This window comes from Bufo gargarizans, chromosome 6, assembly GCF_014858855.1.
Source record: "Bufo gargarizans isolate SCDJY-AF-19 chromosome 6, ASM1485885v1, whole genome shotgun sequence".
In the NCBI taxonomy this organism is placed as follows: Eukaryota; Metazoa; Chordata; class Amphibia; order Anura; family Bufonidae; genus Bufo; species Bufo gargarizans.
Genome location: NC_058085.1, coordinates 27,444,583 through 27,470,915, shown reverse-complemented (window position 1 = coordinate 27,470,915; position 26,333 = coordinate 27,444,583). Strand labels below are relative to the sequence as shown.

Below are 26,333 nucleotides of genomic sequence, written 5' to 3'. Positions count from 1 at the left end.
ATGGACATGACAGAGACTCAGCTGTAGTAACTGAACATTACACATACACAGCTCTGCTACATGGACATGACAGAGACTCAGCTGTAGTAACTGAACACTACACATACACAGCTCTACTACATGGACATGACAAAGACTCCGCTGTAGTAACTGAACATTACACATACACAGCTCTGCTACATGGACATGACAGAGACTCAGCTGTAGTAACTGAACATTACACATACACAGCTCTGCTACATGGACATGACAGAGACTCCGCTGTAGTAACTGAACATCACACATACACAGCTCTGCTACATGGACATGACAGAGACTCCGCTGTAGTAACTGAACATTACACATACACAGCTCTGCTACATGGACATGACAGAGACTCAGCTGTAGTAACTGAGCATTACACATACACAGCTCTGCTACATGGACATGACAGAGACTCCGCTGTAGTAACTGAACATTACACATACACAGCTCTGCTACATGGACATGACAGAGACTCAGCTGTAGTAACTGAACATTACACATACACAGCTCTGCTACATGGACATGACAAAGACTCCGCTGTAGTAACTGAACATTACACATACACAGCTCTGCTACATGGACATGACAGAGACTCAGCTGCAGTAACTGAACATTACACATACACAGCACTGCTACATGGACATGACAGAGACTATGCTGTAGTAACTGCACATTACACATACACAGCTCTACTACATGGACATGACAGAGACTCAGCTGTAGTAACTGTACATTACACATACACAGCTCTGCTACATGGACATGACAGAGACTCCGCTGTAGTAACTGAACATTACACATACACAGCTCTGCTACATGGACATGACAAAGACTCCGCTGTAGTAACTGAACATTACACATACACAGCTCTGCTACATGGACATGACAGAGACTCAGCTGTAGTAATTGAACATTACACATACACAGCTCTGCTACATGGACATGACAGAGACTCAGCTGTAGTAACAGAACATTACACATACACAGCTCTGCTACATGGACATGACAGAGACTCAGCTGTAGTAACTGAACATTACACATACACAGCTCTGCTACATGGACATGACAGAGACTCAGCTGTAGTAACTGAACATTACACATACACAGCTCTGCTGCACACACTGATACAAGTCTTCAGAGGCATATTACACATAAACAGCTCGGTTGTATACACATACAGCTCAACTACATAAACGTTACAGGCTTACAGCTCTGCTACATACAGACTGGAGATACAAGCAGTGCAGCAGAGACCTGTGTATAGGGAGCGGTTAAGCCTGGTCATGTGATCTGCATAACTCCTCCTACACACGATCACATGGGTATGACATCATCACAGGTCCTTTGCCTCCTCCTGCAGCAAAGCCTGTCGCTTGACTCCTCCCACACGATCACATGGTCATGACATCATCACAGGTCCTGTACCTTCTCCTACTGCACAGCCGGGAGCCTGACTCCTCCCACACCTGATCACATGGTTATGACATCACACAGGTCCTGTAACTTCTTCTGCAGCACAGCCTGACTCCTCCCACACATGATCACATGGTTATGACATCATCACAGGTCCTGTACCTTCTCCTGCAGAACAGCCTGGAGCCTGACTCCTCCCACACACGATCACATGGTTATGACATCACACAGGTCCTGTACCTTCTCCTGCAGCACAGCCTGACTCCTCCCACACACGATCACATTGTTATGACATCACAGGTCCTGTACCTTCTCCCGCAGCACAGCCTGGAGCCCGACTCCTGTACATGGTGGTAAAATTACAGCCCAGGAGGCTCCATAGTGAAGGGTTGTCAGAGGAGGACACGCCTGCCCCCAGGTAAGTGGAACACTCATCACATCCACAAGGATCCGTAGATCTGTCTGCTGGTAATCAACAGATTCCTGAGAACATAAATGAAGTAAGCGCGCAGGCTTCTGGGGCAGGACACCAGCTTAAAGATATTAAAATAGGAAACAATTGACAAGAGTTCACTTCTAACGTATAACGCGTTTCGCGGACCGGCCTTCCCCTCCTTCAGGTACAACATAAGCCTGGAGCAGGGGGCGTTATATAGAAGACATATCCAGGAGATCTCAGAGACGTGGACTGGAGTAGGGGGCGTTATATAGAAGACATATCCAGGAGATCTCAGAGACGTGGACTGGAGTAGGGGGCGTTATATAGAAGACATATCCAGGAGATCTCAGAGATGTGGATTGGAGGAGGGGGCGTTATATAGAAGACATATCCAGGAGATCTCAGAGACGTGGACTGGAGCAGGGGGCGTTATATAGAAGACATATCCAGGAGATCTCAGAGATGTGGACTGGAGCAGGGGGAGTTATATAGAAGACATATCCAGGAGATCTCAGAGACGTGGACTGGAGCAGGGGGCGTTATATAGAAGACATATCCAGGAGATCTCAGAGACGTGGACTGGAGGAGGGGGCGTTATATAGAAGACATATCCAGGAGATCTCAGCGACGTGGACTGGAGGAGGGGGCGTTATATAGAAGACATATCCAGGAGATCTCAGCGATGTGGACTGGAGGAGGGGGCGTTATATAGAAGACATATCCAGGACATCTCAGAGACTTGGACTGGAGTAGGGGCATTATATAGAAGACATATCCAGGAGATATCTTAGATGTGGACTGGAGCAGGGGGCGTTATATAGAAGACATATCCAGGAGATCTCAAAGACGTGGACTGGAGGAGGGGGCATTATATAGAAGACATATCCAGGAGATCTCAGAGACGTGGACTGGAGGAGGGGGCGTTATATAGAAGACATATCCAGGAGATCTCAGAGATGTGGACTGGAGCAGGGAGCGTTATATAGAAGACATATCCAGGAGATCTCAGAGACGTGGACTGGAGGAGGGGGCGTTATATAGTAGACATATCCAGGAGATCTCAGAGACGTGGACTGGAGCAGGGGGCGTTATATAGAAGATATATCCAGGAGATCTCAGAGATGTGGACTGGAGGAGGGGGCGTTATATAGAAGACATATCCAGGAGATCTCAGAGACGTGGACTGGAGGAGGGGGCGTTATATAGAAGACATCCAGGAGATCTCAGAGACGTGGACTGGAGGAGGGGCCGTTATATAGAAGACATATCCAGGAGATCTCAGAGATGTGGACTGGAGGAGGGGGTGTTATATAGAAGAAATATCCAGGAGATCTCATAGACGTGGACTGGAGGAGGGGGTGTTATATAGAAGACATATCCAGGAGATCTCAGAGATTTGGACTGGAGCAGGGGGCGTTATATAGAAGACATATCCAGGAGATCTCAGAGACATGGACTGGAGGAGGGGGCGTTACATAGAAGACATATCCAGGAGATCTCAGAGACGTGGACTGGAGGAGGGGGCGTTATATAGAAGACATATCCAGGAGATCTCAGAGACGTGGACTGGAGGAGGGGCCGTTATATAGAAGACATATCCAGGAGATCTCAGAGATGTGGACTGGAGGAGGGGGCGTTATATAGAAGACATATCCAGGAGATCTCAGAGATGTGGACTGGAGCAGGTGACGTTATATAGAAGACATATCCAGGAGATCTCAGAGACGTGGACTGGAGCAGGGGGCGTTATATAGAAGACATATCCAGGAGATCTCAGAGACTTGGACTGGAGGAGGGGGCGTTATATAGAAGACATATCCAGGAGATCTCAGAGACGTGGACTGGAGCAGGTGGTGTTTTATAGAAGACATATCCAGGAGATCTCAGAGACGTGGACTGGAGCAGTGGGGCGTTATATAGAAGACTTATCCAGGAGATCTCAGAGACCTGGACTGGAGGAGGGGACGTTATATAGAAGACATATCCAGGAGATCTCAGAGATTTGGACTGGAGCAGGGGGCGTTATATAGAAGACATATCCAGGAGATCTCAGAGACATGGACTGGAGGAGGGGGCGTTATATAGAAGACGTGTCCAGAAGATCTCAGAGACGTGGACTGGAGGAGGAGGCATTATATAGAAGACATATCCAGGAGATCTCAGAGACATGGACTGGAGGAGGGGGTGTTATATAGAAGACATATCCAGGAGATCTCAGAGACGTGGACTGGAGCAGGGGGCGTTATATAGAGGACATATCCAGGAGATTTCAGCGACGTGGACTGGAGGAGGGGGCGTTATATAGAAGACATATCCAGGAGATATCTTAGATGTGGACTGGAGCAGGGGGCGTTATATAGAAGACATATCCAGGAGATCTCAGAGACGTGGACTGGAGGAGGGGGCGTTATATAGAAGACATATCCAAGAGATCTCAGGGACGTGGACTGGAGGAGGGGGCGTTATATAGAAGACATATCCAGGAGATCTCAGAGACGTGGACTGGAGGAGGGGGCGTTATATAGAAGACATATCCAGGAGACCTCAGAGACGTGGACTGGAGCAGGGGGCGTTATATAGAAGACATATCCAGGAGATCTCAGACACGTGGACTGGAGCAGGGGGCGCTATATAGAAGACATATCCAGGAGATCTTAGAGACGTGGACTGGAGCAGGGGACGTTATATAGAAGACATATCCAGGATATCTCAGAGACGTGGACTGGAGCAAGGGGCGTTATATAGAAGACATATCCAGGAGATCTCAGAGACGTGGACTGGAGGAGGGGGCGTTATATAGAAGACGTGTCCAGAAGACCTCATTGGTCCCAGGTCGGTTAGCTGACATCGCTGGCTGTGTGTAACAGCCATGATCTCAGCACTGTCAGCCATGATTAATCTGTACATCAATGAAGGCTTAAAGGGTTCATATTCCATCTCTGTCTGTGGAGTCTTTTTTCCATCGGCTGCGCAGTGCGGCGGAGGTACTGCAGAGTGCAGGGCAGGGCATCGGGTAAGGCCACGTTCACACCAGAGAATGCCAGGGATCGACCGGACAGAATATTCTGCGTGCAGCGGTATTAGTTGTGTAGAGGCCGGATCTCTGCCGGACCCCATTATACTGAGCGGGAGCAGGCGGCAGTATCCAGCAGGGTGCACCATGTGACGGTAGGTGCACTGCCCATCATGTTATAGATACATTTCTTTAGATACGTGGGTTTATACGGATATAACACGTATTTTTGGAGCGCTGATAAAGTGGTGGGATTTTATTGTGCAGTTTCTGTTCCAACTAGGCGTTCGTTTAAAAACTTTAAACATTAAAATGTATTGGCTTCATGTAGGAAAAAGTAGTTTCGGTAGAAGTCGCGCAAGACTTTGGTGAATTACTGTGTCTTTAAAAACATTTTCAAATAGGAATCAGAAGTCTTTTTCGATACCGAGGTACCAACCAGTACCAAACCCGACTTCGGATTCTTTTTATGTTTTTAAAGATGCAGATAGGAATACCGAAGTAATTCATCAAAGTTTTGTGCGACTTCGGCTGATAATAATTTTGCCCATGCGGAGCCAATACATTTTAATGCTGTACATAAACAGCTAGTGATGGACGAACATCGGCCGGGACTATTTGCGAATGCGCATTCGCAATCAAATGTTTGCAAACCGCGCGTTCACGGTGGGCCTCATTCACTTTATTGGCAAGCGAACCTGAAAAACCTTCAGGTCATATTTGCAGCCACTAAATACTTACTAGAAGTGCACAAATAGTCCCACAACATGGACAGTGACATACCAGAGGGGGATCGACGGGAAAAATTCCCACAAAAAATATGTATTTTAATCGGGGGCCCTTTTTATGCGTCTTAAAGGGAAACTCTCAATAATTGGAGCCTAGAATTATTTTTTTTTTTTTTTTTAGGCCATGGGAGTACAGGCCCAAAAAATTAGGCATTCACTTAACAAAAAAGAACTTGCGATTATGTGGCTGGAGGTACATTCGGCGTTCACTGGATAAAATTTTTACTCTAGGCCACTGGAGCAGAGGCCCCAAAAATTAGGCATTGATTCCCGCACCTGTTTCGCTGTGGGTGGAAATTCCTCTGCCAGCACCTACAACAGCAGAATGCAGCATATCTCGAAATATTTCCTTCCGGGGATCTTCCATTGCGGTGTGCCAGTGGGCACAAATTTTCCATAGGCCTCTGAGTCCACCAGTTTATATGGCAGTAGTCGGCGGGCTAGCAGTTCTGACAAGCCAGCGGTCAGCCATTGGGCAAGAGGGTTATCCGGCGTCATTATCTTTTTACGCTCAAACATTTGGGCCACGGAAGCCTGCCTTCTGCCAGATGAACGAGATGACGGCACAGTGGAAGGTGGAGTGGAGGTCAAATGAGAAGAGGCAGGATGTGGAGCGTTGCGAGTGTGGCGTTGCTCCCACTGGGGTCGGTGATGGGAGGCCAGGTGCCTTCTTAAGTCGGTCAACCATACATGAGTGTTGGGCTTACCACTACGTATGCTTTGACAGCACAGGCTGCAGATGGCAACACTATTTTCAGCAGTGTCCCAACTTTTTGGGAATCCGGTTTGTATTTGAACACCTGAGAAATAGCCATGGGCAAGACCAAAGAGCTGTCAAAAGACACCAGAGACAAAATTGTGGACGTCCACAAGGCTGGAAAGGGCTACGGGGCAATTGACAAACAGCTTGGTGAAAATAAATCAACTGTTAGAAAATGGAAGAGGCTAAAGACGACTGTCAATCTCCCTCAGACTGGGGGTCCATGCAAGATTTCACATCGATGATAAGAAAGGTGAGGAATCAGCCAGAACTTCAAGGGAGGAGCTGGTCAATGACATGAAGAGAGCTGGGACCACAGTTTCAAAGGTCACTGTTGGTAGAACACTGCGCCGTCATGGTTTCAAATCATATATTGCACGGAAGGTTCCCCTGCTCAAGTCATGACATATCCAGGCCCGACTGAAGCTTACCAATGACCATCTGGATGATCCAGAGGAGGCATGGGAGAAAGTCATGTGGTCAGATGAGACCAAAGTAGAACTTTTTGGTCTGAACTTCACTCGTCGTGTTTGGAGGAAAAAGAAGGATGAGTTGCATCCCAAGAACACCATCCCTACTGTGAAGCATGGGGGTGGTAACATCATGCTTTGGGGGGGCTTTTCTGCGAAGGGGACAGGACGACTGCACTGTATTAAGGAAAGGATGAATGGGGCCATTTATTGTGAGATTTTAAGCAACAACCTCCTTCCCTCAGTCAGAGCATTGAAGATGGGTCAAATATAACAACGACCTGAAGCACACAGCCAGGATAACCAAGGAGTGGCTCCGTAAGAAGCATATGAAGGTTATGGAGTTGCCTAGCCAGTCTCCAGACCTAAATCCAATAGAACATCTTTGGAGGGAGCTGAAACTCTGTGTTGCTCAGCGACAGCCCCGAAACCTGACAGATCTAGAGGAGATCTGTGTGGAGGAGTGGGTCAAAATCCCTGTTGTAGTGTGTGCAAACCTGGTCAATAACTACAGGAAACGTTTGACCTCTGTAACTGCAAACAAAGGCTTCTGTGCCAAATATTAACACTGATTTTCTCAGGTGTTCAAATGCTTATGTTCAGCAGTGCAAGACAAATACATTGTTTAAAAAAAATCATACAATGTGATTTCCTGAATTTTTATTTTATTTTGTCTCTGAGTGGGAATGCACCTATGTGAATGTGAATTTCGGACCCCTCCATGATTTCTAAGTGGGAGAACTTGCAAAATTAGGGGTATTCAAATACTTCTGTCCTCACTGTAGCTGCGGTATCGCAGCAGAACCGCACACAACTGCTGCACAATACAAATGCACTATAATATACTTTCTATGTTAGATAGTATATCATAAGTATATCACACCCCTCAGTATATCACACTTATCGATAGCACACCAATGCCAGTCCTTAAAGGGTGGTGTGTATAAGGAACAGTTCTGCACCTTCGTGGGTTATGGCGGTCACTGATCTCAGTGTCCTTCAGCTACAAGCATACAATGTGCACCTTGCGCAGCAAACAGCGTCAAATACAGTTCTAGTCTGAACACGTCTCTAAGGATCCCCAAAAAAAATTGCAGCTGCAACTAGGGGCATGAGAAAATCGACCTTCAGATCATATATCCGCAGTCGATTCATTTAAAAACGTAGTTTTTAATTCTGTTTCTAGTGATGGCCTTGCGGTTCACCCTGCTACCAGCAAGTAGGGCGGTTACTTGCTGGTAGCCGCCGCATCCTCCTTTCAAAATAACGCCCCCTCCTCCTGTTAATTGACAGGGCCAGCGAGCGCTCTCCTCCTCCGGCTTGCCCTGTCTGCAATTCAAATCCTGCGCCTTACCTGTCTTCATTCGGCGCAGGCGCTCTGAGAGAAGGACGCTCGCTTCCTCAGCACTTCCTCAGTGCGCCTGCGCCGATGACTTCTTCTCTTTCAGGTTAAGAGGTGACATCATCGCCGCAGGCGCACTGAGGGAGTGCTGAGGAAGCGAGCGTCCTTCTCTCAGAGCGCCTGCGCCGAATGAAGACACGTAAGGCGCAGGCGCAGGATTTGAATTGCAGACAGGGCCAGCCGGAGGAGGAGAGCGCTCGCTGGCCCTGTCAATCAACAGGAGGAGGGGGCGTTTTTTTTTTAAAGGAGGATGCGGCGGCTACCAGCAAGTAACCGCCCTACTTGCTGGTTGCAATGTAATTAACATATTATAAAAGTGCCGTTTTTAAAGAAACTAAGCAACAGAAAAAAGTAAGAGCCCTCTATATTAAATAATCACACTATAAGGATTTAAATTAGCCCAAAAATGAAAAATGACTTTTGGGGGGTGACAGAAGCCCTTTAAAAGGACTTTTGTGGCCCTATTAGCTAGCGTTTGGTGTCCCTAACAGTCTGTCCCTGGTCCACAAAGCAAACTCTCCCTACACTGGCAAAACACAGGATGTAAAATGGCTGCCAGATCGGGTTCTGTTATATGGTGGGGGTGTGTCCATGTGCTGAAGCCTCTCAATTGGCTGTCCTGTCCCACCTGATGTGTGTGTCATGGGTCAAAGTTGGGTGCAATGCAAAAGAATATGGCACCGGCGGACATCGCCATATGTTCGCATGCGAATCGCGAACGTGCAAAGTTTGCCGCGAAACGGCCGCTGGGCGAACCGCAAGGCCATCACTAGAAACAGCATTAAAAACTAAGTTTTTAAATGAATCTACTTTGGATCTACGATCTGAAGGTCGATTTTCTCATGCCCCTAGTTGCAGCTGCAGTTATTTCTGAGCGATCCTTAGAGACGTGTTCAGACTAGAACTGTATTTGACGCTGTTTGCTGCGCAGGGTGCACATTGTATGCTTGTAGCTGAAGGACGCTGAGATCAGTGACCGCCATAACCCACGAAGGTGCAGAGCGGTTCCTTATACAGTACCTAGTGCAACGCAGTGGTGGTGGAGGGTAGTCATAAACACTTGCTGTACTTTCACACAATGGTGCAAATAACAAATTTGATTATTTAATTTTTTTAAAGTCTGCCTTCATCCACCTGAAAAAAGCTGTATATCATGGACACTGGGTTCTCACTTCCACCTAAGTTGCCGTCCACTGCCTGTTGTCAGACAAGATCCATCCCCAGTAACATAGACTCACAAGACCGCAAACAGGAAATGGGTGTGTGTCAGAGCTAGCTGAGATCCTGATCCTGAGAACCTGCTTCTACGCTTTTGAAGATTGTAGGAGACCCCTACCTTTCTGTAATTGTGATTTTTCTCCTCCTTATTTTTTTCTGTGAGCTTCGAAGTTGAAAACAAACATAGTGTGAAGTAATGAAAAGTACAGTGATGGCAGGTTTTACAGACTTGAAATTCCCCCCGCTTCTTAGTGAATTGCATCTAGGTGTGCAGCTGAAACAGGGAACATGTCTGAAAAAGACATTAGGGAAGCCCCAAAAAGACCTGTTCCTTCACAGTTATGATTGTACAGAGAAGCACAGCGATTATACAAACTTTTCTATGATAACTCAGGTACATTTTTCAGGTGTTGTCCCATTAAAATTATTCTACATTTTTTTCAAACCAGAACCTGGATCTGAAAACTTTCATATTGGCATGTAATGAAAAATGTACAGTATCTGTCTAAGCGCCACCTGCTGTTTGTTTAAGGGTGTTGGGATGGCCAGCGTCCTTCACTTACTGCGCCTGTGCTGAATACTGAACAGGACAGCGCAGGAGCGAGATTTCCACAAGAGACAGGGCCGGCAAGCGGAGACCAACTCTGCCTGGCCCTGTCAATCAAGTGTAGCAGGGCGCGGCCAGAGGTGGGAGAACGGAGCCTCTAGGAGCAGGAGCAATGCCCCCCCCTGCTCCTAGAGGCTCATTTGCATATTATAAAAGTTATTTTTTCTCAATAACGGCGGCACTCAGTGAGATGGCACTAATATAGTTATGCTCAGCTGACATTAGTACATCACTAATGTCAGCCAGGTTACTAACCATTTTCCTGCTGACAGAAACCCTTTAAAGATAAATCTATTAAACTGCAACATCTGTGTGGCCATGAGGAGCTCCAAAAAACAAATTTGCCAACCCAACATCTGTCAAGATAACAATAATAATCTTTATGTATCGCCAACATATTCTGCTGCGTTTTACATTTACCCGGATAACACAGAACCTGTAGAATCCTCCACTGCTCCAGCACTGAGGGTCCTGTGGTCTCCTTCAGTCTGTTTACATCACTGCAGGGACAATATTGGTCGGAGCTCCTCCCATGTCTCCTCTTATCTCCAGTTATTGTATTTTATTTGGGATTTTGTAGGATTTTCCATTGTCTAATATTCTTTCCATTCAGGTTCCTACAATATAGGATCTGCTCAGTGGATATCTTCTATATAAGATCCTTCTCCTGATTGAACCTTCAAGGATGGACAGGGACAAGATGGTGGAGAGTATAATAAATCTCACCCTAGAGATCCTCTTCCGGCTTACTGGAGAGGTGAGAGATGCTGATGATGTCACATTACATCATCTTATCTATGTTACTAACAGATGAACATGACTGGAGAGGTGAGGGACTCTGGAGATGTATGGAGTGATAGTTATTACTGTGTCTCTCCATAACCAGGACTACACAGTAGTGAAGAAGACCTCTAGTGAGCGCTGTCAGGCCCCTGTGTCTGAAGGATGGGGAAGAACCCTGAGCCCAATCGCGGGGCCTCCACCTCACCCCCTGATACATGAGGAAATCAATGGAGAGAAGATCCTAGAACTCACCAACAAGATGATTGAGCTGCTGACTGGAGAGGTGACACTGCTGGGAATGCTGGGATATTATATGCAGATGTAGCAGGGTTAGCACTCCAGCTCTTATCTTGAGACAAAAGCCATTGAAAAGCAGTTGAAGGTGTTTGCTTAGATTAACATAAATCAGAAATCTCAGAAAACAGGAGTGTTAACTCTACTCCATCCGTAGGAACGCTATGAAGGGATCTACGTGATGACTGTATCATTGTGTTGTCAGGTTCCTATAAGGTGTCAGGATGTCACTGTCTATTTCTCCATGGAGGAGTGGGAGTATTTAGAAGGACACAAAGATCTGTACAAGGATATAATGATGGAGGATCACTGGCCTCTCCTATCACCAGGTAATAGACATGACTAAATACACACGTCCTCTCATTATCTGTATGTAAGCAATTAATTCAGTCACTGGATGGGTTTCATACTTTATTGGCAACACAAATCTTTTGAAGCAACTTCTTCCTCAGAAGATTCTTTTGTTTAAGCCTCATTCACACGTCAGTGATTTCCATCAGTGATTGTGAGCCAAAACCAGGATTTGAGCCTCCACACACATAAGGTATGTAATAGCGGCTGCTATCAGCCAATGTTTCCCTGCTTATTGTCGCAAGCTCCATGTTCAGCAGTGATCTGCTGCTGGTGTTTCCTCATTCACTTCTGCAGTCCTGGGCTCTGTCCTTGCAGGCATTGTCTGTCCTGGGATCCGCTCCGCAGTTTCCTTCCAGCCCTGAGCACAGCATGCTTACAGCTTGTCGTCTGTAGCACTTCCTTTAGCGCACGTCACTTCCTGTGATTTATGGGTTAGCTCATATGACCTTGCTGACCAATCCTAGCCCTCCTGCACATACAGTCAGGTCCATAAATATTGGGACATCAACACAATTGTAACACTTTTTGGCTCTATACACCACCACAATGGATTTGAAATGAAACAAACAAGATGTGCTTTAACTGCAGACTGTCAGCTTTAATTTGAGGGTATTTACATCCAAATCAGGTGAACGGTGCAGGAATTACAACAGTTTGCATATGTGCCTCCCACTTGTTAAGGAACCAAAAGTAATGGGACAGAATAATAATCATAAATCAAACTTTCGCTTTTCAATACTTGGTTGCAAATCCGTTGCAGTCAATTACAGCCTGAAGTCTGGAACGCATAGACATCACCAGACGTTGGGCTTCATCCCTGGTGATGCTCTGCCAGGCCTCTACTGCAACTGTCTTCAGTTCCTGCTTGTTCTTGGGGCATTTTCCCTTCAGTTTCGTCTTCAGCAAGTGAAATGCATGCTCAATCGGATTCAGCTCAGGTGATTGACTTGGCCATTGCATAACATTCCACTTCTTTCCCTTAAAAAACTCTTTGCTTGCTTTTGCAGTATGCGTTGGGTCATTGTCCATCTGCACTGTGAAGCGCCGTCCAATGAGTTCTGAAGCATTTGGCTGAATATGAGCAGATAATATTTCACAAAACACTTCAGAATTTATCCTGCTGCTTTTGTTAGCAGTCAAATCATCAATAAATACAAGAGAACCCGTTCCATTGGCAGCCATACATGCCCACGCCATGACACTACCACCACCATGCTTCACTGATGAGGCGGTATGCTTAGGATCATGAGCAGTTCCTTTCCTTCTCCATACTCTCCCATCACTCCGGTACAAGTTGATCTTGGTCTCTTCTGTCCATAGGATGTTGTTCCTGAACTGTGAAGGCTTTTTTAGATGTCTTTGGCAAACTCTAATCTGGCCTTCCAGTTTTTGAGGCTCACCAATGGTTTACATCTTGTGGTGAACCCTCTGTATTCACTGTGGTGAAGTCTTCTCTTGATTGTTGACTTTGACACACATACACCTACCTCCTTGAGAGTGTTCTTGATCTGGCCAACTGTTGTGAAGCGTGTTTTCTTCACCAGGGAAAGAATTCTTCGGTCATCCACCACAGTTGTTTTTCATGGTCTTTCGGGTCTTTTGGTGTTGCTGAGCTCACCGGTGTGTTACTTTTTAAGAATGTTCCAAACAGTTGTTTTGGCCACGCCTAATGTTTTTGCTATCTCTCTGATGGGTTTGTTTTGTCTGCCTAATGATGGCTTGCTTCACTGATAGTGGCAGCTCTTTGGATCTCATCTTGAGAGTTAACAGCAACAGATTCCAAATGCAAATATCACACTTGAAATGAACTCTGGACCTTTTATCTGCTCATTGTAATTGGGATAATGAGGAAATAACACACACATGGCCATCAAACAGCTGAGAAGCCAATTGTCCCATTACTTTTGGTTACTTAACAAGTGGGAGGCACATATGCAAACTGTTGTAATTCCTACACCGTTCACCTGATTTGGATGTAAATACCCTCAAATTAAAGCTGACAGTCTGCAGTTAAAGCACATCTTGTTTGTTTCATTTCAAATCCATTGTGGTGGTGTATAGAGCCAAAAATTTGGGAATTGGGTAGATGTCCCAATATTTATGGACCTGACTGTATATAAGGGGTTCAGCCCCCTTCCAAGGTCCTTGTGTCTTGCAAAGGTTGCTGATATCTCTGCTCGTCTTCCTGTGTATATGACCCGTGCTTGTGTTTCTGGACTCCGCTACTGTCACGGCGGACAGGATATCAGATACACAGAAAAATAAACAAACAAGTATCTAGGCAAGAAGGCTGGGGATCAGGGTCACCTCCTGCCAAATCCCTACCAGCTCTCCCTATACTGCTATGCCCACGTTCAGACCCTTAAGGTGGGAATAACGTGTCCTCATGCCTGGGCTGAAAATACCCTAAAATCCCTTAGATGGTGAAGGGGAATAGAGTCATCCTGCTCCCTCAGAACCTGGAGGGGACAGGTGTCTCTCTAACAGCCTAGACAGCAAACAACTAGAAAACAACAACCAACTTATCTTTTCTGAGCAGGAACAGCCAATCCTTCCTTCTTTACTTCCACAGAGCCAGACAGAAGCTATAACCCGCACGGAACACTGGGAGTGGGTGTAATTTAAACCAACGACCCCACCCAGTGCACCTGAAGGGAGGCGGATTTAGCTCGACTCCAAAACAAAAGACTAGACACGTGCTGCTAATCTGGCAGACCTCACCACGTATCCCGAGCAGGGCATAACAGTACCCCCCTTCTACGGGTGGCCTCCGGACACCCTGGACCAACCTTATCCGGGTGGGATCTGTGAAAAGCCCTCACCAGTCGGCTGGCACTGACATCCAGCGCCGAAACCCACATCCTTTCCTCAGGGCCGTATCCCCTCCAGTGTACCAGGTACTGAAGGGAACCCCGAAGAACTCTATAGTCAAGAACCCTGGAGATCTCGAACTCAAAATTTCCATCAGCCAGAACAGGAGGAGGAGGCAATGGCGATGGTTCCACCGGTCTCACATATTTTTTTAGTAAAGACCTGTGGAACACATCATGGATCCTCCAAGTCTGCGGAAGATCCAGCCGAAACGCTACTGGATTGACGACCGCAGATATTTTGTACGGTCCAATAAATCTTGGACCCAGTTTCCAAGATGGCACTCTCAGTTTAATATTTTTAGTGGACAACCACACCAGATCACCCACACACAGGTCTGGACCAGTCACACGTCTCTTGTCAGCCATTCGCTTATACCTCTCACCCATCTTCTCCAAATTCACTTGGATCCTCCGCCAGATAGAAGACAAGGCAGAAGAAAATCTCTCCTCCTCTGGCATCCCAGAGCAACTAGTACCAGAAAAGGTACCAAACTGAGGATGAAAACCGTATGCGCCAAAAAATGGCGACTTAGCCGTGGACTCCTGCCTACGGTTATTCAAAGCAAACTCTGCTAGGGACAAGAATGAGGACCAGTCCTCTTGATTCTCAGCCACAAAGCACCTCAAGTAGGTCTCCAGGTTTTGATTGGTACGCTCTGTCTGCCCATTCGACTGCGGATGAAAAGCCGAAGAGAATGAAAGTTGAATACCAAGCCGAGAACAGAACGCCCTCCAAAACCTGGAGACAAACTGCGTGCCCCTGTCAGAAACCACATCCGAAGGAATGCCATGCAATTTCACAATATTATCAACAAAAATCTGTTCAAGAGTCTTGGCATTGGGCAGACTAGCTAACGATATAAAGTGAGCCATTTTACCGTATATACTGTAACGGGGTGAGACGCCCCCTCCAACCAGTGACGCCATTCCTCCCAGTGACGCCATTCCTCAAAGGCCAATTTAATGGCCAGCAATTCTCTATCTCCTACATCATAGTTCCTCTCAGCGACCGAGAGCTTCTTGGAAAAAAAAGCAAACGGAACCCATTTGCCAGGAGTTGAACCCTGCGACAGCACTGCTCCAACTCCCACTTCTGATGCATCAACCTCCACCACGAATGGCTGAGACACGTCGGGCTGCACCAGAATGGAAGCAGACGTAAATCATTTCTTAATAGTCAAAAAGGCCTGCAATGCCTCATCCGACAAGACAGAGACGTTGGCGTCCTTCTTAGTCATATCGGTCAGAGGTCTTACAATGGTAGAATAGTTTTGAAATAAATTTATTATAATAATTAGTAAACCCCAAAAACCGCATCAAAGCTTTCTGATTCTCTGGTCGGTCCCATTCCAGAACCGCCCGAACCTTTTCGGGGTCCATACGAAAACCGGAGTCAGAAAGAAGATATCGCAGAAACAGAAGCTCCTGCACAGAAAACACACATTTCTCTAATTTGGCATATAATTTATTCTCCCGAAGGATCGTCAAAACCTGTCTCACGTGATCCTGATGGGTCTTTAGATCAGGAGAGTAAATTAAAATGTCATCCAAGTAAACTACCATGAACCTCCCCACAAAATGATGGAAAATGTCATTGACGAATCGCTGAAATACCGCTGGCGCGTTCGTCAACCCAAAAGGCATAACCAGATTCTCGAAATGACCCTCGTGCGCGTTGAAGGCCGTTTTCCACTCATCCCCTTACTTGATTCTGATCAAATTGTAGGCCCCTCTCAAATCCAACTTGGAGAACACCTTTAAGCAGAGAAATGATTATACCAACCCTCTGACTTTCATCGCCTGACGAAGATGGACGCAGCCAAAAATACATTTTGCATGACTCTTTAAAGCGGATAAAGTCATCCACACCCCCTGAAAACCAATCCGGAAGAGCAACCTTAGGTTCAAGGTTGGACTGACTCCCACCAGCGGAGCCATGAAGCAGAAGATTCTGACAAAGTGCAACAGTATTGCGGAGGTCAGCTACCTCCCAAGTTAGTTCCTGCATGCGATCAACCAATGACTCAATGGACTCCTTCTCAAGGCTGCTGCGAAATGGCAGTCTAGGTTTAGGCGGGTTATAATGTCACGGCGGACAGGATATCAGATACACAGAAAAATAAACAAGTATCTAGGCAAGAAGCTGGGGATCAGGGTCACCTCCTGACAAATCCCTACCAGCTCTCCCTATACTGCTAAGCCCACGTTCAGACCCTTAAGGTGGGAATAACGTGTCCTCGTGCCTGGGCTGAAAATACCCTAAACTCCCTTAGATGGTGAAGGGGAATAGTCAGCCTGCTCCCTCAGAACCTGGAGGGGACAGGTGTCTCTCTAATAGCCTAGACAGCAAGCAAACAACTAGAAAACAACAACCAACTTATCTTTTCTGAGCAGGAACAGCCAATCCTTCCTTCCTTACTTACTTCCACAGAGCCAGACAGAAGCTATAACCCACACGGAACACTGGGAGTGGGTGTAATTTAAACCAACGACCCCACCCAGTGCACCTGAGCGGATCTAGCTCGACTCCAAAACAAAAGACTAGACACGTGCTGCTAATCTGGCAGACCTCCGCACGTAGCCCGAGCAGGGCAAGACAGCTACCTGTTTGATCCCTGCCTGCTTGCCTTGATTCTTCTTTTGCCAATCCGGAATGCCTGACCTGTACCTGTGCTGCCTGCCGTGATCTATTGCTTAATAAAAGTTAGATACGGGGACCGCGCTATATCTTTGGCAGTTTATATCAGTAGTTTGAATGAAGAACCAAAAACCTGGAGAACTGAGTTCATATCCTGCTGTCGGAGGTGGCAATCGCAAGTCCGTACTTCACATGCACTGAGCCTGCTATCACAGGTCTATACTTCGCATGCAGTGAACCTGTTTTTCACCTCCAGCCTGTAGTCAGATCTCGCTTTGAGCCGCCGACCGCCCACTCCAGACCGGATACAAGATTGCCTTCACAAAAGGACAGAAAAGATGGTGCAATACCCTCAAAAATCAGAGGTAATAAAGTTTTATTTTACTCACATATTCCACAGTTTTCACATGCGTATAGAAATGCCCGACCCGGGTTTCGCAATAAGCTTCGTCAGAGGCTGCGGTACAAACGCCGCTATAGTCCACAGGTATATAACAACCCTTTACCCCGGAACACCTCCAACCCTTTACCCCTTGCGATTGCCACCTCCGACAGCAGGATATGAACTCAGTTCTCCAGGTTTTTGGTTCTTTATTCAAACTACTGATATAAACTGCCAAAGATATAGCGTGGTCCCTGTATCTAACTTTTATTTTGCATTTAGGATACTGAACCTATCCCGTTAAGGGTACCGCTGCTCTTTGTCTAGTACTTCACACCAAACTTCACTTGTGATCTATTGCTTGTTTGACTTCGCCTCTACCTCATCCTTTGGTCCTGCACTGTTGCTCATGGTTACGGCTTGGCCTGCTGACTACATCTGTACTTCTGGTACCTTAATCTGGTCTGTCTGGACCAGCTGCCTCGTGTGCCAATCCTTCTCAAGAGGTCGCGACTTGGTGTTTCTCTCGGGAAAGTCTATCCCCACCATTAGGGGTACTGTAAAGAACGAGGGGCTCACTTGAGGAGGTAGGACACGTGGCACAGTGGGTTCACACCCGCTGGTTCATAACAAGGTATAGGGGAAAGATCTGTACCTGTTCTGTGTTTAGAGCCTCACCTGGTTTTGGCTCAAAATCTCTGACTGAAATCGCTGACCGAACACTGACATGTGAATGAGGCCTTATTCAGAGATAATATCAGCAACACAGCATTGAAGTCAATGTAAAATTTAGGCAGATGGTGGCATAAGACGTAAATGGAAGTGAATTACAGCCGTGGTAAAAGGCAGCGCTTTGTTATAAGTCCTTTATACCTCAGAGAACAAAGGAATAATTCATACTTTAATTCAAGTTTTCTGCAGTGTGTCACTGTACGTAGACTTCAATGTTTTACACAGAGATTACCTCATTCCATCATCATTATACATAACAATAGATCTACACAAGTTACACCGACAACAACTTCTAATTGGATAAAATTTCCTTATTACAATCTCTTCTTGCATAAATAATTTGTTTCTGGGGCCTTCCATTAATCCTCTCCAATTCAAGTACCAATCTCCATTTTTCTTTCCAAAGAGCCCCATGGTCCATAAAGCCAAGATAGGCTTCATTTATCACCGGTCCATCACCAAGGATCAATCATGATCATAAACATGCAAATGGTTAGTTTTAATAGGCAAATACATTTATCTTGGCCAAGGCTTCCACTTCTAGTGCAAATATTATCTACTTTCTAAAGGTAACCATTTCATCAAACCATTTTTGATTACATAAAGGGCTCTTTTTTTCTCAGCAAAAGTAGTTAGTACTAAAAGTACATCAGTACTTTTTTGCAGAATGGCTACAAAGACCTGGCGGGTTATTAGGAGTTGGTGTGGAGTTAAGGCATCACTTATTTGTACCCCATTGTGGCATAATCCAAAGCTTTTGAATCTGAGGGATTTGAATTGCTGCCAGTATTGGAGGACTAAGAATGTTCAGTACCTACATCAGGTGGTTAGTGGTGGACAAATTTTGCCCCCGATGGAGCTAGGGCAAAGGGTAAATTTGGGCGAGGTGGCTTGGTATGCATATTTTCAATTGAGGTCAGCACTCTCTAGCACTTTGAATAGTCACCTTCTTTTTATAGATACTCCGGAATTCTTACATGATTTAATCACTAAGAAAGTTAAAATATCACATTGCTATAGACACTTAATGAAAAAAAAAATTATGGGTCTTCTTTCTCCAGGGCAGAAATCCTGGTCCTCGATACTCTCAGAGGTGGGTCCCCCAGAATGGGAGAACATAGGGGAAAGTTTAAAACTTGTTTCACAGAATTTTAATCACACTGTTGTACAATTCAATATTTTGCACAAAATATATGTGACACCCATGTGGTTATATAGGAGAGGACTTAGAGCCTCCTCTGACTGCCCACGCTGTGGCGACTCCGAGGCAGATCATCTACATCTGTTTTGGGGCTGCCCAATGGTGGGTAGCTATTGGAGATCGGTCCAAATTACCTTGGCTCGTAAACTTAATATTGATGTTCCTTTGTCTCCCAGGATATGGGTCCTGGGAGACCTATCGGAGGTTAATTACCAGCCCATAAAACGCGAATTATTGATTAAGGTTATGTTCTTGGCCAGGCTTCTGGTCTCTAGACTATGGTTTTGTTCTTCCGCTCCAGATTGTAGTAACTGGTTGGCCCTGGTTGAGAAAGTGAAAACTACGAGAGGATTTTGTATAAACAAAGAGGATCCTATTCAAAGTGGGGTAAACTGTGGGAAGATTGGGACATGGTTAATTAATCAATTTGGAACTGCCCTTTTTTACTATATATATCTTTCTCTTTTTTTTTTTTTTTTTTTCTCTTTTCTTTTCCCTGCAAGGTGGGGGGGTGGAGGGGGCGGGTTGGGGATGATCTTATTAGTCCGGCTTTTTTTGTATGCATTGTAATTGTTTTTTTTGTTTTTTTCTATCTTAAAAAAAAAGTACATCAGTATTTACTTCAAAATGGTGATTAGCTCCTTTTTGAGGTGTAAACACAATACAATTAGGTGTATTTCATGGGGCAGATGTCGGTGCAACGGTTAGTAGCACCGCGATCTGCAACTTCGCCCTGTTAATGCCAGGTCTACAATTGTGGGTGTGGCGTGGACAGCGAAGGGGACGGGCCTGTGCCTCTTCATAACTTTGGCGGAACCCCCGCCAGCTTAGGACTTTAAGACCTGCATTTAAAACACTGGGCTTAATAAATGTGGCCCAAGATGTATACCTAAGACAAGATGGCTGTCATGCCCCACTCTAACCATGTGCGGAGGTCAGCCAGGATAGCAGCATGAGTTTAGTGATTGCTTTGGAGCGGTGCTGGATCCGCCTCTCTCAGGTGCACTGAATGGGGTCTTTAGGTTAAATAGCACACTGCCCAGTGCCCTGAGCGGATTATACTGTTCATTCTGTCTGGGAAGTTTGGAGAGAAGGTTGGCTGTCTGTTCCTGCTCTCAGAGATAAGTGTCATTGCTTGTTCGGTTGTTTGTGTCTTCTTGTCCATCCAGGTTCTGTGCGAGCAGACTGCTCCTATCTCCCCACTTCACCATCTTAGGGAGTTCAGGGTTTTTGTTAGGACACTAGTACACCTACCTTCAAGGTCTACTGTGGGCTGAGCAGTGCAGGGAAAGAGGTCAGGGATAAGCTAGGAGGTGACCCTTCCCCTGTCTCTCGTACAGAGCCTGGTTGGTGTGTTGTCTTTGATACTGGGTGTACGTCCGCCGTGACAATGGCTGACCATCCAATCTAATCCTGATTCTGAAACACCTACAGTTATGGAAGAGGGAACAACACCTGAGAGATGTCCCAGTTCTCTTCTTCCACAGGATAATTCAGAAGAACATCACTATGTCCCACAGGATGATCAAGTAGATGGATATAAGGACATCATGATGGAGGATCACCGGCCCCTCATATCACCAGGTAGTAGACATGACTAAATGCACACCTCTCATTATCTGTATGTAAGTAATGAATTCAGTCACTGGATGTGTTTCCTACAGTTAAGGAAGAGATAAGAACACCAGAAAGATGTCCCAGTCCATTTCTTCTACAGGATGGTTCAGAAGAACATCACAATGTCCCACAGGATGATCAGGTAGATAGAGATAAAGGTCTCATGAAATGTTCCCTCTGATCTGTAGAAGACTGTGAAGATCTTGTGTTCAGTCTTGTTTTATCCTTCAGTATTATATGATTTATCCTTGTATTAATGAGAAAGATGGAGATGGCAGGATTACAGCTGACCATAGACGTTACATGTCTGGATCTTCTCACTATTTTCTCCCTGTAGAGACTTTTTAGATGGCCTTCTCTGTCAACTGCTGCAGATCTTTTGTGGTTGCACAAGGCCGGGACCATGCAGTACTACAAATGGTCAACCAAAGTTGTGCTCGGATTGTCAGCTTGAACATCAGCAGATAAATGCATTATTATCTTCAAATGTTTTGTAGTCTAGGGTGCAGTCTCCTGGTGTCTCCTTGATATATGAATGGCAGTACCAAGATCATACTACAAATTCTATTCTAGCACATGTAGATGCAAGTCATCCTTCTTACTTGCAAGGAGTACAATATAATATTCAGGGGCTTAGCTAAAGGCTCATGTGCCCTAGTGCAAGAGTTCAGCTTGAGACCCTTCCCTCAGTGCTTTGTGGTCAGGGTCAGGGAAGCACATAGCCTTTGGTGAAAATTGAAACTGCATTCCCTGCCCCAAGCCAAATTCTTCCTTCCAGCCAGAGATGTAACTTGACCTGCATAAACTTTGTATAGTACCGGTGTCTTCTTATCTGGCACAAGGGTCCCCTCAGACTCCTAGCCCAGTAGCGACAGCAGCCCTTACAGCAGGGGTGGGGAACCTTTTTGCTGCCATGGGCCATTTGGATATTTGTTACATTGTTCGGGGGCCAAAGAAAATTCTCAACTTAAAAATTCTACGGCTATATTTGTAAGTTACAGAAATTGCTCTTCAATTTAAAAAAATCTAGAGCGAATTTTTTTTGCAGCACTATATATTACAAATAATACATGTGCCATTTTGACCACATATAGTATTCTAATTTTTTAGTTGAGAATGTTATATATTTAGTTCTTATTTTGCATTAATGGCAGCCAAGCTAAACCCATAGGGGTCCAAAGAAGGGTTCACCAAGCTTTCGCTCTCCCTGCCACTGCCCCTGCCTCTTTCTTCGCAAATGTCCCTTTCTCAGCCTCAGATCTGCCCCCCACCTCCATCAGCCTCAAATCGCCCTCCTATCAGACCTCCAGCCTACATCAGCCTCAGATAAGACCCTCCCCAGCCTTAGATCAGACCTCCCAACCTCAGATCAGACCCTCCCGAGCCTCTGATCAGAACCTCATCAGACCCCCCCCAGCCTGAGATCAGACCCCCAGCCTCAGATCAGACCCCCAATAGGCCTCCCAGCCTCAGCGCACAGCATCAGGTCATAGTGCGCATCTACATGCACTACGTCCTGACACTGTATGTGTCAGAACACAGCGTGGGGCCGGAAGAAGACCAGGGAAGTTGAGTACAGCTAGCAATGCGCTGTTCTCACCTTCCTGTGCCTCCCGCATGCTAATGACTGCTTCCATTATGGAAGCGGTCATTAGCATTTTCACAATATGTTCTGTCAAGGGGCCGGGGGCCACATGAAATGGTCCCGCAGGCTGCATACAGCCCGCGGGACAGAGGTTCCCCACCCCTGCCTTACAGCTACGTCCCTGATAATATTGGAAGTTGATTATTGGAAAAGCTATATAGGATTATTTTTAAAGATGGGACGACGAATCCGTCAAATCCACGAATCCCTCGAATCTTGTTGGATTCGAGGGATTCGTGGACTCGAATCCTGACCTCATTTACTAAATTCGAATCCATGACAGCGGGGATCGGTGCACTCGCTGTATTCTAATGCAGCGGCCCCGCTCACTGTAGTATAATCTTATGATCTAACCTGCATTGTTCAGATATAATAATCCATCTGTTTTACTTGCATTACAACGTTAAGTTCCGTAGCAGGGAGGAGGCAGGCTGGGAGGACGGGCTGGCGGCGCGTCACTCACTACGTCACGTGCCTTCGCCGCCCACCTTATAAATGAAGCAGGTGGCACGGGCGCTTGACGTAGGGAGTGACGTTCCTCCCGGCCTGCCTCCTCCCTCCTCTCTGCTACGGAACTTAATGTTGTAAGGTGAGTAATACAGATGGATTATTATATCTTAACAATGCAGGTTAGATCATAAGATTATACTACAGTGAGCGGGGCTGATGCATTTGAATACAGGGACTACACCGGTCCCTGCTGTCATTTCTAATCCAGATGCCTGACCCCAGCCCCTGTATTGGGAGTCATTCACACTGCAGGGACACTGTTATGGGGGGGGGGGGGGGGATCTGTGGATGGCACATAGCATAAGATGTTATATCTGTGTCATCCACAGATCCCCCCATCACAGTGTCATCCTGGGATCCCCCATAACAGTGCCATCCAGAGATCCCCCATAACAGTGCCACCCACAGATGCCCCCCATAACAGTGCCACCCACAGATGCCCCCCATAACAGTGCCACCCACAGATGCCCCCCATAACAGTGCCACCCACAGATGCCCCCCATAACAGTGCCACCCACAGATGCCCCCCATAACAGTGCCACCCACAGATGCCCCCCATAACAGTGCCACCCACAGATGCCCCCCATAACAGTGCCACCCACAGATGCCCCCCATAACAGTGCCACCCACAGATGCCCCCATAACAGTGCCACCCACAGATGCCCCCCCATAGCAGTGTCATCCACAGATCCCCCCAATAAGTGTTTGGATCACTTTGTTTCTTACACCGTTCACACAATTCTGATGTAAAGGATTCGAGATTCGATAGATTCAAGAACCTTTTCGCATTCGAAAAAAATTTGATTCGTTCCACCTCTAATTATTTTCATCAGCACAATTTTCTAGCTGCTCAGATGCATCCATCCATTTTGAACCTTTGATTATGGACACCTGGTCATGTGATCTCTAGTCTGACCTCCAGTCTGAGGCTTGCGGTCTCTCTCCTGTGTGGCTGACATCCTGTGATCTACAAGATTACAGCATCATTTATCAGATCCCTCTGGAGAGCTCCCTCCCCACCAGCTACTCCTCCTTGTCTTCTGTCTGTCCCTAAACATATCATGCTGCTGAAGATCTCATCTCTACATTATCCATTACACTAGAAGAGCAAAGGTTTAGACTCTAAGGCCCCTTTCACACGGGTGAGAATTCCATGCGGGTGCATTGCATTGAGGTTAACGCATTGCTCCCGCACTGAATCCGGACTCATTCACTTCAATGGGGCTGTTCAGATGAGTGGTGATTTTCACGCATCACTTGTGCGTTGCTTGAAAATTGCAGCATGTTCTATATTCTGCGTTTTTCACACAATGCAGGCCCCCATAGAAATGAATGGCTCTCCTTGAAAGTCGCAAGCATCCGCAAGCAAGTGTGGTTGCAGTGCGATTTTCAGGCATGGTTGCTAGGAGATGATGTAAGTAAATTGATAAATGTCAATTAACTGTATTATTTTCCCTTATAACATGGTTAATACAGAATGCTTAGTAAAATGTGGCTTTAGGGGTTAAAAATAAATAAACAACTCACCTCATCCTGTTGTTCACGCAGCCGGCATCTTCTTCTTTCCTATTCTTTCAGGACCTGCAAAAGGACCTTTGATGACGTAATCGCACTCGGTGAGTGTGGTGACGTCAGCGCAGGTCCTGCTGAATGAAGATAGAAGATTTATATGTTCATTCAGCAGGACCTGCGCTGACGTCACCGCGCTCACCACGTAGTGAGCGTGATTACATCATCAAAGGTTCTTTGGCTGCTCCTGAAAGAAGAAAAAAAGAAGATGCCAGCTGCGCGAACAACAGGATGAGGTGAGTTAATATATTTTTTTTAACCCCTAAAGCCACATTTTTCTAAGCATTCTGCATTAAGAATGCTATTATTTTCCCTTATAACCATGTTATAATGGAAAATAATAAAATATACAGAACACCTAACCCAAACCTGTCACGGAAGGTGTACAGGAAACAAGACAATACAAAATGAACTTATGACTCATTGGATCCAAAACTAAGGAACAAAAAGGGAGACCCCTGCATAAGACCTGGCACTCTCCCTGACTGCTCAGCCTATGCGAACATCCCAATGGTAGAAGATCGCATATCCTCGTACCTCGATTGTATAACACCTGAACACCCTATAATAGTGAGAGGACACGACCACCGGCTCCCTACACTAAACACGGAGGGAGTCAGGGTCACCTGGGATCCAGCAAACATAAAATCACAAATTAATGTACAACACTTATCTTGTAGAAGATTGGGAAATAGGATCAGCATGCACACACACTCCAGGAAGTTGTATAAACCGCACACTAATGCATTATGGGAAGGAATTTAAAGGGATGCAATCAGTCCAACTACAAGACAGCTGAGAGAGGCTAACAAGATGAGGAACTGAAAAACAAAACCAAGAAAGCTCAAGGAGGAGGTTCTGAAAGGCATCTGTCAGAGCTTCTCAGATGTCTGGTTGTGACAGTACCCCTCCCTCTACGAGTGGACTCCGGACACTCAGAGCCCACCTTCTCAGGATGGGACCTATGGAAAGCCCTGATGAGACGAGTGGCCTTAATGTCCGTCACTGGGAGCCACATCCTCTCCTCAGGACCATAACCCTCCCAATGAACGAGGTACTAGAGAGAACCCCGGACAACACGAGAATCCACAATCCTCGAGACCTGAAATTCAAGATTACCATCAACCATAATCGGAGGAGGAGGCAAAGGCGAGGGTACAATGGGTTGAACATAAGGTTTTAATAAGGACTTATGAAAAACATTATGGATCTTCCAAGTCTGAGGAAGATCAAGACGGTAGACAACAGGATTGATGACAGACAGGATTTTGTAAGGCCCAATAAACTTAGGATCCCAACTTCCAGGAGGGAACCTTCAATTTGATATTCTTGGTAGACAACCACACCAGATCACCAACATTCAGGTCCGGACCAGGCACACGTCTCTTATCTGCCACACGCTTATATCTCTCACTCATGCTCTTTAGATTATCCTGAATCTTTTGCCAAATAGATGACAAAGACTAGGAGAATCTGTCCTCATCAGGTAAACCAGAAGACCCCTCTCCCGAGAATGTCCCAAACTGCGGATGAAACCCATATGCACCAAAAAATGGTGACTTATCAGAGGACTCCTGACGACGGTTATTTAAAGCAAACTC

General features: G+C 46.1%; 1 protein-coding gene and 1 long non-coding RNA gene across 2 annotated transcripts in view; both read left to right on the top strand.

Moving 5' to 3' along the window:
- Positions 1-1,739: 1,739 nt before the first annotated feature.
- Positions 1,740-11,078, top strand: LOC122942523. Its single transcript, XR_006390572.1, has 3 exons — positions 1,740-1,855; positions 10,748-10,891; positions 11,021-11,078. It is a non-coding gene; the product is annotated as an uncharacterized LOC122942523 (long non-coding RNA).
- Positions 11,079-11,421: 343 nt separating this feature from the next.
- Positions 11,422-26,333, top strand: part of LOC122942509 (gastrula zinc finger protein XlCGF26.1-like) — a 32,124-nt gene continuing 17,212 nt past the window's right edge. Inside the window, exons 1-3 of the mRNA XM_044300173.1 lie at positions 11,422-11,540; positions 20,826-20,975; positions 21,056-21,150. Of these exons, the coding sequence (XP_044156108.1) occupies positions 11,456-11,540; positions 20,826-20,975; positions 21,056-21,150 (330 nt within the window). The 5' untranslated portion in view covers positions 11,422-11,455. The remainder of the gene's footprint in view (positions 11,541-20,825; positions 20,976-21,055; positions 21,151-26,333) is intronic.